At 35.8% G+C, this 15,087-nt stretch overlaps 2 protein-coding genes across 3 annotated transcripts; one reads left to right on the forward strand and one right to left on the reverse strand.

Annotated features, from left to right (window-relative positions):
• The first annotated feature begins 2,453 nt into the window (after positions 1-2,453).
• Positions 2,454-4,948, forward strand: LOC119078864. Its single transcript, XM_037186576.1, has 3 exons — positions 2,454-2,767; positions 2,834-4,660; positions 4,843-4,948. The coding sequence occupies exons 1-3, from the start codon at positions 2,660-2,662 to the stop codon at positions 4,891-4,893; spliced, it is 1,986 nt and encodes a 661-aa protein (XP_037042471.1). The 5' UTR covers positions 2,454-2,659; the 3' UTR covers positions 4,894-4,948.
• A 1,274-nt stretch (positions 4,949-6,222) lies between these two features.
• Positions 6,223-14,562, reverse strand: LOC119078863 (alpha,alpha-trehalose-phosphate synthase [UDP-forming]). Of its 2 annotated transcripts, XM_037186575.1 has the most exons (9): positions 14,106-14,562; positions 11,984-12,090; positions 11,869-11,918; positions 7,240-8,832; positions 7,135-7,179; positions 6,978-7,073; positions 6,864-6,909; positions 6,692-6,798; positions 6,223-6,627 (listed from the first exon to the last, which is right to left on the reverse strand). In XM_037186575.1, exons 1-9 carry the CDS (start codon positions 14,237-14,239, stop codon positions 6,370-6,372), a joined length of 2,436 nt encoding a protein of 811 aa, XP_037042470.1. In that variant the 5' UTR covers positions 14,240-14,562; the 3' UTR covers positions 6,223-6,369. The 2 variants fall into 2 exon arrangements, with proteins under 2 accessions (XP_037042470.1, XP_037042469.1); XM_037186574.1 differs by having other exon boundaries at positions 7,135-8,832; positions 14,106-14,558.
• Between the last annotated feature and the right edge of the window lie 525 nt (positions 14,563-15,087).

Consider the following 15,087-nt stretch of genomic DNA (forward strand, 5'->3'; position numbering starts at 1 on the left):
TTTTGGATCAGGAGTAGGATCACTTTCTTCGAGCAGTTTTAAGGGAGTTACAAACATTTTGCAACAAAAAAAAGTTGGTTTTATACAAAAATTTATTATTTATTGTCCATTTTCAAAGTGTGATGTTAAAAAATGAAACCAAAGAGTTAACAATATTCACACGAGAAAAAGAGACGAACTACACAAAGCTCTACATACTGTTCTAAATTGTTCTTGCGCTTCAAAGGCACTCGGATACTATACTGAACGAACCGGCCATGGAATCCATTCACTTTAAATTTAAATCGTTTTGGGAAAAATACAAGGTGGATCCATCTACACAGAGCTTTGTGTAGTTCGTCTCTTTTTCTTGTGTGGATATTGTTAACTCTTCGGTTTCATTTTTTAACATCATACATTGAAAATGGACAATAAATAATAAATTTTTGTATTTATAAAACCAACTTTTTTTTGTTGCAAAATGTTTGTAACTTCCTTAAAACTGCTCGAAGAAAGTGATCCTACTCCTGATCCAAAAGTTTAAACAGCATGTGTAGGGTACTGTTGTGAAGGTTAGAGTCTCTTTTTCTTGAAAAAATAATAAGAAACCTAAAAAATTGAATTAATGAGATTTCCTGCTGTAAAACACTTTACCGAGTTCCATTATTTCATAAAAAATCTCTTATTTCTCGAGAGGAAATCAGTTCCGGCTCCCTTAGTCGAGCCTTTATATGTCTTGTTTGGTATTATCAATCGAAAGGTATGGATGTCATCTTTATGAAGCAATTGAAAAAAAAAATAGCTCGAACCTATTAGTTAAAAAAAATACCGGGAAAACCCACATAACCATCGAAATTTCCTTAAAGATCGTCTAAAACGGGATTCCAATCATATATCAAAGGTTCGAATATGGTGTGTAAGGTACCGTTGTAAAGGTTTGAATCTCTACTTCTTAAATATGTGTTTATAGAACCAAAAAAATACATTAACGAGCAAAATACAAAACATTTCACAAAGGGCCATTTTTGACTCATTTTTTTAAAGTTAAATCAACTTTTCTCGAGAAGGCCCGGGCAAAACATTTTAAATTTAGGAAAAAAATAATCGTTACCCCATGTTTACGAACTTTTCGAAAAAAAAAGTTGTTCAACCGCACCGTGCGTGCTAAGGTAATGTAAATGCATATTCCTTATGAGCGAAGTGTCGTGTACATTGCAGGAACATGTAAATTTCCATCGGCTTAAAACAGGTCTTTTGTGTATTAAAAATTTGATAAGAATAATATCCACTGATCGTTCAATTATTCAAACGGATGTAGTATTGCTAAGTGAAAACATGTCTGCGTCTATGTAAAACCTAGGTGGAAACCTTCAATTCCGTTCAATTTTAGGGAATATTTGTTTTTTTCTCGGGAATTTATTCCCAAAGAAGAGACCCTGACTATTCCATTGGTAAGTAATATGCTATTAGCACATCGGACCCAGTAAATTGTGTTTGCTGTGTGTGATACCCAATATAGATTTGTGGTTCCCACTCAATCTACCTTACAAGGCTTGGTGAAACCTATTTCGGTAACAAACACTTGACACCGTTCTGACTGTGATCGTATAGTATACGTTATCATCACTAACTAGGGAAATGCTGTTTGGAAGCTAAAGCACAGTGATAGGTTTTCGTATACCTTTATTAAATTTCGAGTATATTTCGTCATAAAATTAATTAATGGGACATATTAAGGTCGCTCCATTTTTTTTTTTTTTTGCGAACCAACTTCACAGCTATGACATTTCATGGATATTTTGCTAGAGTGAAGTTTCACGCTTCGAATTTTGTAAACCGACACTGTTCCTGTGTTTTACTTGAGTTTCTGACTTCTCCATATAAAAATACAGACAAAATTCACAAAAAAGTCAGTAAACCACAAAACATGAAATGTGTCGGCTTTCAAAATTTGGCGAGTGTATATCACCTGAAAACAGAGCGTAAAGAGAATCTTGACACCAGGGCCTATTTTCGAGAAATTAATTTCTCGAGATTCCTCGAATTTCTTGAGAAATGTATTATGTGCATACACTCATAGAATGTAAGAGCTCACAATAGGAAAATAGACACCAAAAATTAAAGCTTTCTTGGACACGAACTCCAATTTCTTGCAAAGCGCATCACTGGAAGCTTTGCAGATTAGTGATTACAGACCTTCTTGTCAATTACACGCTCCAAATTCATTCAACAATCTGCGCGTTTTGTTTTAACATTAAACAATGTTTGTCATCAAAATATATAAATCTCAGTCTGATACAATTTGCTTAAAGTGCCAACAAAATAATTGGCACAATTGAACGAAAACGATGAAAATTGCGATCATAATGCAAGCTCAATGTAATAAGCTTTGAAATGCTATTTTAGAATCGTGTAATTATTAAAAAAGACAACCTTTAGACAAACCGAGCCGAACGATTGTATGCAGGTAATTTTTTTTTCGAGTATAATCGAATAGTATTCACAGCAGAGCCAGTGCTGCTTGAACGAAACGAATAAAAATCGAGTTTTGAATTTTCCTTTTTTTTTTTTTGCTTTTTGTCTTAGTTTTATAAATGAATTATTCAAGTGCCTTCTTTTGTGTCTTATCAATTGCATTATTTTACTTTTTCGTTTATCTATTCATGATTCTATAAAAACTATGGCGAAATATATCCGATCGACGGCGACGTATACGCGACTTCCAATTTTCTACGGTGATGATGGCAGGCGAATCAAAACCATTTTCGTGTCGAACATTCGAGACAGAGTAAGTGGAAAGTGTGTAGAGATCTGAAACCATTTCTGACTTACCTTCTTTTCCCGCGTTCGTTAGACGACTGTTGAGAGCCTGGAACAAAAATATTCCATCTACGGTCCGGTACAGTCATGCACATTGAATTATCATACGGACAGCGACGAGCGCTATGCCATCGTCACTATGGACTATGCATATGATGCCTCTAAAATACTGCGCGACTATCCGGATGAAGCGAAACACTTGTACAGTCTACTGCCCAAGAGAATGACGAGACACACCACACGAAAAGAATCACCGAAGAAGGAAATTGTTCGCAAAATAAATCGAATAGAGGTGCCAGTCATCGAGATTCAACTGAAAGAATGCGCAAAACCTTGCGTCGCGACGATTTCTCGGAACGATGACGTCAATGTTGTCGAATCACCGAAAAAATCAGTTACACCCGCTCCACGCAAGCGTCGTGTTGCCAAATCCACGTCATCAAAAGTTAAAGAACGAACTGCGGTCAAGCAATCTCGAAATGAAATAAAATTGGAGGCGGTAACAGTGTCTGAAAATAAGATCAACGAACCACCGACAGTTGAAACAATTAATCAGACGCAAGGTGACGCAATTGCTGAAGTCAATCCATTTACATCACTAAACGATGACTGCCTCATTAGCTTATTTACGTTCTGTGACAAATTAGATTTAGTCAATTTGGCAATGGTGTGTGAGAGGTTTCGCTTCATCGTGTTCAATTACCTGAGAGCGAAGATGTCGCGAGTTGTTGATTTGAACAAAATAAAATCAACCGACAAACTAACAGTCAGCGAAGCAACAAAGTTTCTGAAATTTATCGATGCGGTCAAAAATACCCAGCAACTGGAAGTAACAATGTCCGGCTTTGTGGAGCAGAGAGACGACCTTATACTTGAAGAAATATTAAAATGTTGTGGTCCCAAGTTAGTCTGCATTAAATTCAACGGCTTCAGTTTCATGGAATCTTTCACAAGTCAATGGAAGCACCTACTCCATGGACTGACAACGTTAGCGTTTCATCAGTGCATCCTATCGGCGAATCATTTCAGCGAACTGCTTACACTATGTGAGAATTTAGTGGTGTTGTGTGTGACCAATTCGAATTCCACTGGCAACGATGCCGACGACGACATTAAAGTAGAATCACGTGCATTCACGTGTACAAAATTAAAGGAATTCCGATTGACTTCCACCCGTCATTGCTGCAAGTCATCGGAACTGATTTGGTTGCTTGAAAACAATCCGAACCTGAGCGTTCTACAAATACAGGACGTTGGTGACTCGGTTAAATTGACCGGCGGAGTCTTAAAGTCCATCGGGAAATTTGAGCAGTTGCAGGACCTAGCGTTTTCCTTCCGAAATTTCATGTGCGATCTAATGATCAATCTTTGTCACTTGATTCAACTAAAGGAGTTAAAATCGCTAAGCTTACAGTGTGAATGGGAGAACATATCCACATTCATACGGCAATTATCGCAAGCAGCCAATAAGCAGATCGAACGGTTGAGCTTTGAATGCATTGACATCAACACCAGCTTCATAAAATCGATCGGCAGATTTCGAAAGTTGCAATACCTCAAATTGGAAAATACGGTCGTCAATGAGCCCAGCCAGGTGGTGTTCGAACAATCCTTGATGGACTTAACCTATCGACTAAACAATCTGTCGCGTTTCCATTGTCAATTGCACCTATTCACCGAGGACACACTCGTCCAATTCATAGAGCGGATGAAGCGACTGGAACATTTTCAAATTACCGGCCTAGTAATGAATTTACTTTTGTTTATGCAAATAGTTTCGGCTTGCGGAAGGAGGATCAATGGCATCAAATTGAATGTGGTTGTCGACAATTATCATTATTTGAACGAGTACTTAGACTTGGTGAGTGAATGTGAATTCAATTTCGCTGTTGTCATAGCACTGCTCCTAGCATTAACATAGAGGCTGATGCCGTACATCAAAATTTGGAGACGTTTTGACTTTTGAAATACAAGTGTTGATGCTAGGAGCAGTGTTATGCTGTTGTGTTTCTTTTAAAAACAAAATTCTACTTTCCATTTCAGATAAGAAGCGAATATGGTAACGTTATTGGAATACAGTCCATATACGATTAGTTGCGATGGTGTTTAGTGTGGACCATTTTTTAAGAAATAAATGTTTTTTCAAGAATTTTTGTGCGAATTTTTTCAATTAATCCTGGGCAGACAACCATATCGAAGTAATAGATTTCGTACAGTCTGTTGAAAATACTTACACATCGAAAGAGTGGTCGATTCGACATTTCGACAAGTTATTGTTAATCTCAGTAAAACGACCTCAAGGTTATAAAAGGCAAAAACTGTTCGACAAAATGGCTCCAACTCTCACACTTTATAAGGCTGACAAAGATTATAGCAAGATTACGCAATCGTAATTACTCCGTTTAGCACTCAGTTTACACTTTAACAATGAAAAGTGGCAGGATCTTCTGTTGTTCGTTTGTAAACGGAGAGCTAAACGTGGTAATTGCGTGGACACCTTAAAAGTGTGTATTGCGGAGGCATATAATTGAAGTAGGAGGGTGACGAAATGTTGCCGTCCTATGATGATTACAATGACCAAATTAGTTCGAAATTTAAAATGTTTGCTAAACTCTTCGTCAACCAACCCTGACGTTTCACGAAAGGCATATCATCTGTTACCGATAGCAACGACAAAAAATTAGCGATATCCCGTGGCTAATGTGGTTTTTTTATAGTAAAATCTTTGTTTAAACTAAAGAAGTAAGAGATTGCTGTTCATTCAAAATAGTTCGATGAAAAGAGCAGTAGAAATGGATGGATGATCGTAAAAGAACGGTAGTATACAGGGCCTACTTTTTGGAAACTAATTTCTTGAATTTCTTGAAATTTCTCGAATTTTCTCGAATTTCTTAAAATTTCTCGAATTCGAGAAATTCGAGAAACTTCAAGAAACTCGAGAAATTAGTTTCTTGAAATTTCTTGAATTTCTCGAAGTTTCTCGAATTTCTTGAATTTTCTGGAATTTCTTGAAATTTCTCGAATTCGAGAAATTCAAGAAACTTTGAGAAATTCAAGAAATATTTCTCGAAATTTCTTGAATTTCTCGAAGTTTCTTGAATTTCTCAAAGTTTCTTGAATTTCTCGATTTTCTCTAAAAGTTTCTAAAAAGTAAGCCCTGGTAGTATACCATGTTGGACCCAACAAAGATGGCCCGAGTGTTTTCAGGTATTAGCGATTTCGTTCATTTTGGTTAGTTTTAAGAAAATTACCGTGATAGTTGTTAGTATTAAGTACAACACATGGCTAGAGTGGCATCAACTCTTTATGCGTCAAGGTAAACGTCAAAGTGTTTTTGGAAACGTGAAAATATTGAAGTAAAATCCTTGCCGAGCAACCTGCAAATTGGTAGAACTTTTTGCGGGGAAATCCACTACTTCAACCTTCGACAACGTTTATAAATTTATTTAAAATTTCGCTACAAATGATATAAATTGCATAAATTACTTAGTATATCACCTCATCTACCGTTCCACCGAAAAACTTTAACAAAATACCCAACCCATCATCCATCAATATGCACACATACATCTAAAGCACCTCATCGTCCGATCCACTGCTCAATGTATTCGGTGTCAAATCGATCGACATTTGCATCATGGTCAGTAGATCTCTATTCTTATTTCGGTAAGTCAGGGAATTAGCTCGCGGTTTTCGCCGCATAAAATGACGTTCCACCCATTGCAGCAGAGTCAATATCGAATCTGGCGATGGTAGACGATGTTCGGCCGATGTTTTTGTGATTTGTGACGAGGTCACACGGAAAGTAGCAGCCATACCTTTCAGTGCCTAACATGGTTCACGTTCTGTTTAGTGTCTGTGATACTAACATATCAGAATAATATATAATTACCACCATTGCATCCTCGTCGGTATCGTCATCACCAGCGTAAATTATTTTTATGCGTTCGCTCCAATCGACACCGAATGCCGTTCTTAGTATATAAATTGATGCTCGTCCTAAAACAGAGGGAAACTCTTAATGACATTGATTCTTAAGGTAATCTGTTCACATCACCCTTTACCTTTGTTCCATTGAACTGGGGGCTTGGCTTCGATGGCGCAATGTGCCTAAAAATTGATTTTTTTTTATTAATTTCAAATGCTTTCAAGGAGTGAATTCTATGCTATAAAATTGCCTCATGTGCGTTGAACCCAAATGATTCGATGAGCTTTTTAGCCTTGGCTATCATGGGTTCTCTAAGGTTCACTGGAGTCTCACGATAATGGAATGTCTGGAATTTAATTGTTGAGAGTTTTTCCTCCATTTCAATTAATTGACAAAATTTAATTTACCAATAATGGTCCTTTATTTTCCACCCAGGCACCATCTCTACAAAGCTGTTTTGGGGAAAAAAATGCAATCAAATTTATCCTAAAGATCACTGAAGACTCACTTACCGATTCTTGCAATGCCTTCAACAAATGACTGACTTTGCCTTCGAATTGAATGGGCATGGGATGTACGAATTTACTTCCATCAGCATGTAAAATCTCTAGACCGTGATTACCAGCGTAAGTAATACCTTCGATGCCGACCATTCGTTTAACATTTTCCACATTCCTTCCCGATATAACGGCAACAAAAACGTCGGAATGATTGGAGAGTCTTTGAATGACTCCTTTCGTTTCGGGTGGCAGTACCGCAAGGTCTGGATGTGGAGCAATCGGTGCAAGAGTACCATCGTAGTCAAGTAGCAAAGCCAATTTGAAATTGGAACCAATGTAACTTTCCAGATAGTCGAAATCGTTTACGCTTACTGGTTGCATTACGGTTGTGCCAATTTCATCTTCCTCTATTGAGCCCATTGCTTTCAAAAATGATCGCATCCAGTAGTTGACATCACATTCCATTTCGCGTCGTCTCAATCTACTCATTCGCAAAACTCTTTCGTCTTCTGGCATTGTCAGAGCTCTGTGAATAACGTCTGCAGCACCACCGATTTCATAAGGATTACTCAGCAACGCCTCGTGCATCATTTCACCGGCTCCCGCAAATGGTGATACGATCAGCACGCCTGGTGGGGAGTTTATTTGGCAAGCTACGAATTCTTTAGCAACTAAATTCATTCCGTCCCGTAACGGTGTCACGAGTGCTACGTCTGCTTCACGATAATATGCAGCTAATTCGTCTTGACCAACGCATCCATAAATGTATCGAATCGGTGACCAATTAGCAGTCGTAAAACGGCCATTAATTCGTCCTACCAGCTGATCCATTTCTTCTTTTAAGTCTTGGTATTCTTTAACGTCTGTACGGGATGGAACTGAAATCTGCAATAAGCTGACCTTGCCGATATGTTCAGGATGTCGTTCCAATAACATTTCAAACGCTTTCAGCCGATGTACCAAGCCTTTGGTGTAGTCTAACCGATCAACTCCAAGGATAATCTTTTGTTTTGTTTCGAAAATTTTCTTTGCACCCTGTGCCAGCTCGACAAATCGATCGAACGGAATACCAATAGGCAACGGTCTTATTCTTACGGAACGGCCACCATGTTCAACGAGTAAATTCTTCCTATCAACACGACAGCCCAGATTACGTTGACAACAATCAACGAAATTCAAGCAGTAATCCCGAATGTGAAATCCAACCATATCGCATCCAAGCATACCCTGTAACAATTCATCGGCCCACGGGAACAATCGGAAAATATCCCATGGCGGAAATGGAATGTGCAAGAAGAATGCCAGCTGGCATGGAAGCTCTTTTTGTTCTGCCTTCTCTCGTATCCAATTCGCAGCCAACATTAAATGGTAATCGTGTATCCACACTATTGGAACGGACGAATTGTTTTTGCGTTGATGGCACCGTTCGAGAGCTTCTAGTGTTTTTTCGGCAAAATATTGATTCACTTTGACATAGTTGCGCCAGTGTCCCTCTTTAAACGAAGCTCTACCCGGCATCGAATGGAATAGTGGCCAGAATGTACCATTACAACAGCCATTGTAATATGAATCGAAAATGTCTGGTTTAGCGTCGACGCATACGACCTGTTTGATAATTAGAGTAATTAGCAAATCATAATTCCCAAACGGTTGATCATATACTACGTAACAGCTTCTAAATTATGGCGTAGTTGAAAGCCCGAGCTGAAGGCAAGGCTTCCAATCATACTATTCAAAATAACAATTTTGTGGCATTTATGTACTGTAACTTATCCTATAGTGGGCGGTAAAGTTCTAGTCAACGTTGTTGCGAGAGAATCTCATGAAGAGATGTATGTGGTTTCGTTCGCATCGCATAGCAGATAAACCGCACACGACAGTATTGATGTTATGCTTAAAATGTGCGTCATACGATTGTCGTCAAAATATTTTTGTCGACTTATTTTGGCCTAATTTTAGACGCTATGAAATTGACAAAAATAAACGAAAGTCCAACTTAAGCCAATTACTGAAAGTCTGCGTCAAACAATCACAGTATTTTACGCATTCCTACCCATTGGGTCAAAAGTCTAAATACTTTTTGATAGGAACATCAAAAAAAATGAATGAAATGAACTATTTCGTTTATTTATCACTTGAAATTTAAAAAATTCTTTCTCCTATTATATAGGCAGCATGGTCGTAAATGCTGTGTTGCACCACACGAGATATACATTGTTCCAGCACACGACTGATATTACTGAAAATGTGCGTCATGCATTTTCTTTGCCATATTTTGGCCCAATTTTAGACGATATCAAATTTAATAAAAAAAAAGTTTTTGGAAAGCGTGTAAGCTGAAAGTCTGTACATCATCTGTTGAAAGTATTGATAATGTTTTTTATGAAAGCTGTTATCTTACATCATTTGTTTTATTTATGAAGGAAATTTTTTAATTTTTTTTTGTAGATCGTTTGAAGGTATTAGTAAATTCTAAGAATTGGAGAAAAAATGGTGTTACTTGAATGTGTTACAAAAGTCGCGCTAGTTAATCAGTTGCCGTTAGAGTGTTTGAAATGATCTTTGTTGTTTGTCAACATTTTGATAGTAATCAATTGAAGTCAGTCGAAGTATTCATTTGTGAAAGATTAAGTGTAGGAGCAACTCCATGTTTCATGCGGTTGTTAGAAGGTTCATTTTTTGATTCTCAATCATACATCTTAATCAATTATGATTAACAAAAACGAGCGATAAACACTTCGCTACATAATCAATATACTTCTGGTATTTAAGGGCAAAATCTACTACTTCATTTGTTTTAACAAACATTTCGCAGAGTACACCAGTCAGAATTCATATTCAATTTTGGCCATACATGTCATAACAAATCACTAATCGCTTTTCTAATGCCATTGATAAAAAATCTTCAGAAAAAATCAGTGAGACTAAAAAGATTTATAAGATTTTTATCATTCTATTTGATTTGTTTACAGACCTCACTAACAGCCTTTTAAGGCCAATAAAAAGAGCAGTCTGGTGTGGACCACCACCGGCCAAACGTGACTTCCGACTAATGCCTCAAAGCATACAAATAATCTCTGGGGAAAGTTAGGCGATAAATAAAATCTCACCTAAATATAAGCTAAGCAAATGCATATAAATTCATCGTATTCGCCATACGAAGTCATTCAGTGTGTATACATAGTTGCAGACACCTGCCACCAAGCACACTGCAACTACCCAAATTATGTAGCTTAAGTGAACGTTTGGATGTAATGACCAATGCGATATAATCGCTAGAAAAATTCCATGTGGAAATCGAACTCGGATCATATCTCTTTAGGTTTCGAGTCACGATTACTATTTTTAAACTTAAACAGTAATGCCACTTTATGTGAATAACAATAAGTAGTCTGAAATGATTTGAAGAATGAAGACGTCCATAAGGTAAAACAGAAGAAGTTAGTACAGAAAGTTAATTTAATTCATCGACTTATCAACTTATGGTCAGAGCATAAAATAAACTTTTTATAAATCTGCTACTTCTTCGTTTCGTTTCTCATAGTGTTTAGCGATGTCTATCTTTAAAATAGTTATTTTTTCACCAATGTTCACAACGTTTTTCACAACAAAGGTTTCCGAAGTTTCAGCAGAGGGGAGAAAATGACTAATTTTCTCAAAAATAGGCATTGGTGTTTACTTCACTGCATTTAGCAAAACATATTAACGACAATTGAAGCACAATTTAATCAGTAAATCCTTTACGTCTGTTGTTGTAACATTTTTTCAACTCTTTTCTTTTGTTTCCTACTAACGAAATGACAACAGATGGCGTCGGCATTGTGGAAGTAACACCATCTGTTGCTATACAACTCAAGCTATAGGTTATTGTTTTTTAGTGTTAATTGTTCGTCGAATAGAAGATGACTAGAAGACTATAGACAACTCATGACTAGCACTAACTCAGCAACGAAAATATCCCAATCAGGTGAACAATATTCTATACCAGAATTACCAGATACAGGACTAGCACATAGGCAATTGCAAAATATTGCAATAGAATCACCAGCTACAAAATACGCAGCACTGATATTATACTTTTGTTGTGAGATGAATTATTTACAAACAAAGCAAATAATCGAAGCCTTGCCACCAATTAACTGTCAATAACAATTATTGCCGTCTTATTAGAAAATTAATTTAATAAATAAAAGAATTCAAAAAGCAAAACAGATTAATCCAAACAATTCCAGATAAGTTCACAGCATGGGAGCTGCTTCTGAATTTAACTAGAATGCGCTAGTTAGTGTTATAAGCTGAACAAAGTTTTTTTTTCAGAATTCTTTGCGAAACGAAAATAAAAAAATAAAAATTAATCTTTCAACATAGTACGGAACGGACTTTGTAGCTTCGTTATTGATTAAGCCTAGTATACAATGGCCGGTTAAAAGAAAGATTTAATCAGAAAGTTCATTTGGCGCACGCACCTCCGATTGAAGCAAAAAAAAAGTGAGAGAAAATTTGTGTTACTTTCTATATTAAATTCATGAGATCAGCCAAAAAATTCTATGGAACCTTCGCTTGGTGTACACTTAGCTTTAAACGCAACAGTTCTAAATTTGAACCAAAAACATTTTACGCTTACAATGTATGTTAACTTACCTGCGAAGACTTCAGGCCAGCCGTTGGAGTTAAGTCATTAGGATCAGATTCTATATTTTCATAAATTTGTCATTAGATTTCTTGCAAACAAAATTGGAAAATAAAATCAACACACCTGGTATGTCATATAACGGCTCGTTTGAATGAATTCCTGGCCATCCAACCCACAGTCCATTGCCTTTTATTACCACGGGACAAACGGCGGTGACGAGACCACCAGCACTACAAAAAGAAATCGAATTGATTTTAATTCAGTGATCAATTGGACTTGTGTCCCGTTCGCTATGCTAACTCGCGGGCATGATCGATGATTGGAAGCTATTTTAATTTCTGTTTTCTTAACAATTATGTGGAGCTAGCAATTCCAGCAATGGAATGAAGACAAAGGAATTTTCAGTTACAGAATCGGTAAAGTTGTGGCACATCTTCCGTAAAGATTTAACTACCAATAAAGAACATTTTGGGAAAAGGAGCCTGACAGTTATTATCGTTTTTCCATATAAATTCTGTACCGATTTGGCTGTTGTCAAACAACGCGCTATCTATCATTGCCATTCATTGCCAAAATTATTTTACTTCAAAATCTAGCTTTTCGTGTCTTTACGAAGATATTGTGATTTTTCCACTAATTTTTCTCTTTCCATAATATTATTCCATCCACTGTTTACAAAGGAAACTTTATCTGACTCACACATGTTGTTGCAAAATCACATTCAAAGTTTAAAATGTAAAAGGCGATAAGCTTCTGAATTTGTTTCGATTTTTGAAATTGTTTTTTACAAAAAGATTTTTTTTCGCGTTTATTTAGGTCGTCTAGTCGTCCTCTGAGTGAGTTTTTTTCGATAAAGTTTAGCCTTACAATTTTCAGTCTCAAATTATTATGTCACCATCTGGTGAGAACATTTTTTCACTCAGGAATATTGACCTAATTTTTGTAACAATTTCGAACTTGATAGAAGAATAAAAGAGTAAATAAAGAGAAGCGGTTTCTATAAAGTTCTGACACTCTGAATAATAATGAATTGTACTTTGATTCATCGATCCCTACATTGTCAATTGAAAACATTTTAGAAACGGCAAACATGTAACGGTCATAAATCTATTATTTCTTCTGCTTAAGAGCGCTCAACATCTGGCAAATTTCTTGCCTACATTTGTGCGTAAAAATATTCGTTTTTTGATGATTTCTCCGAACCAAATTTTTTTTTTTAAGTAAAACCATTAAAGCATGCGAAAATGTGTTACTTTTAATGGAAAAATTGGTTTGTGGATGATAACTTATCCCACTTGAAAAAACCTTTGCAAATGTTTAAATTTATGTGTTTTGGAAAGGTTTCTCCAAGTGGGTTACAGTTTTTAACATTCAAAAGTATCAACTTCTCTGATTTCTCCATAACAAGTATATGGAGAAATGAGAGAAGTAAGCAAAATAAGAAATGTATAATATGTCGATACTTTTGAATGTTAAAAACTGTAAGAATCCACAAACCAATTTTTCCCTTAAAAGTAACACATTTTTGCATGCTTTAATATTTTTACTTTTTCAAAAAAAGATTTTGGTTCAGAGAAATCATCAAAAAACGAATATTTTTGCGCACAAATGTAGGCTAGAAAATTACCAAGGGGTGAGCGCTCTTAAAGTAATTTCTTATGTTAGATACAAAATCTTCTACTTTAATAATTCCAACATGCATTTTGCTAAATAAATGAACACTGACCAAAGCTTATCGCTTGTTATTGTCTTTGTTGTTGACAACAGATGACAACGTCGTTTCAGAACCATTTTTAGCTGCATATACAGTATATAGTCAAATTCAGTAAGAATTCCTTCAATCAATCAATGAACCAACAACAAAGTAATCCAGAGTTCATAAAATTATTTTGGATCGACGACAAATAAATTTAGCTTCGCACAGATGACCAGCATTTTAAGAGAATTCAATTCTTAAATTTTTAAGCGACTTTTTCTATGTTCACTTGACCGCTTATCGAAATACCAACCAACTTAAGACGAAAAATTACGTTTAAGAATTTTTAAGAGAGTTTGTTTCCTTATAATAGGACTTGGTTTATTTGTTACTCGTTCTGTTCTGATTTTAGCATTTTCAACAGTTTGAGGCACAATCTTTTACTTCATTTGTTCAAATTCATGATGATTTCAGATCTCATTAGCATCACGTTTCTTGTCACCGCTGTCAACAACAGATGACATAGTCGTATACATTTAGGAGTCTTACCTTGCTATGCGAGTTAATTTGCCAGTTTCAGAATCCCTTTTCAATACAAACGGCAATCGATTAGACACCACAATTAAACTGTTTTTTACATAATTGCTGTCGGCCTGAGATACAACGATTTCAGTTTCGACCATTTTTCTCTTATACAACTCTCTTTACAACTGACTTCCGGTAGTAATTTTGATTAATTTTTAAATTAGAGAACCACGAAAGCTATTCCTTGTCCTTCGATTGATATTAATGAATCATGTCACTACGAAATTTTATATCAGAAATTTTTCACACGAAATTTATAGTCAAATATTTTGAATTAAGCGCACAAATTGTAACTCTTTGACAAACTGATTTTTAAATTTTTGTTTTTCTATAGACTACTCTTCAAAAAACCATTTTCGTCCAGAGCGCTTTTTAAGATGCTTATTCGTTAGCCGATGATCAATTACTGAATAAATTCAGAACATTTTCGTTCAGGATGAGAATAAATGATAAGTTGTGATACTAACACATCTCCCAATATTTATAATTATTACTTATGTACGTACTCTACTCGTACACATTCCTTCAAACATTTCGATTTGGCTTATCTTATAACAGAATTTTTCTTAGCCTCTCGTATAAAGTATCGCTGTGTGTTCTGTTTGTTGTTCGATGAAGGATCAAATAAGAAGAAAAAAAAGCGAAAAAAGCGATTTAGCTGTGTGAGATTGATATTGACTAACAAACATTTCACATATGATTTCTGTTTGTTTTGTTGTTTTCTTTTCTTTTATGAAATCTTGTTCATTTTACTACCATAATTAGTATAACATCTATCAAACAGCGTAATTTGTTGGAAAATTTTGAAAATAATCTTTGAACTAATTTGATTCCTACTTTCCTACAAAACGTTTTATTTCTTCATTCATTATTACAGCTTTTAGCAGGGCCTATTCCTGATCGAATGCTAAGCTACATCTATAACAACTTGCATATTTTAGGGTAT

The sequence above is a fragment of the Bradysia coprophila genome, unplaced genomic scaffold (genome assembly GCF_014529535.1).
Source record: "Bradysia coprophila strain Holo2 unplaced genomic scaffold, BU_Bcop_v1 contig_297, whole genome shotgun sequence".
Lineage (NCBI taxonomy): Eukaryota > Metazoa > Arthropoda > Insecta > Diptera > Sciaridae > Bradysia > Bradysia coprophila.

Bases quoted from the DNA above. Each gene is read 5' to 3' on its own strand.
- LOC119078864 (XM_037186576.1), top strand. From the start codon at position 2,660: ATGGCGAAATATATCCGATCGACGGCGACGTATACGCGACTTCCAATT. The intron at 2,768-2,833 runs GTAAGTGGAAAG...CGCGTTCGTTAG, and splicing joins TGTCGAACATTCGAGACAGA to ACGACTGTTGAGAGCCTGGA. The intron at 4,661-4,842 runs GTGAGTGAATGT...TTTCCATTTCAG, and splicing joins TGAACGAGTACTTAGACTTG to ATAAGAAGCGAATATGGTAA.
- LOC119078863 (XM_037186574.1), bottom strand. From the start codon at position 14,239: ATGGTCGAAACTGAAATCGTTGTATCTCAGGCCGACAGCAATTATGTA. The intron at 8,833-11,868 runs GTAAGTTAACAT...ATTATCAAACAG, and splicing joins CTGGCCTGAAGTCTTCGCAG to GTCGTATGCGTCGACGCTAA. The intron at 7,074-7,134 runs GTAAATTAAATT...ATTAAATTCCAG, and splicing joins AAAATAAAGGACCATTATTG to ACATTCCATTATCGTGAGAC.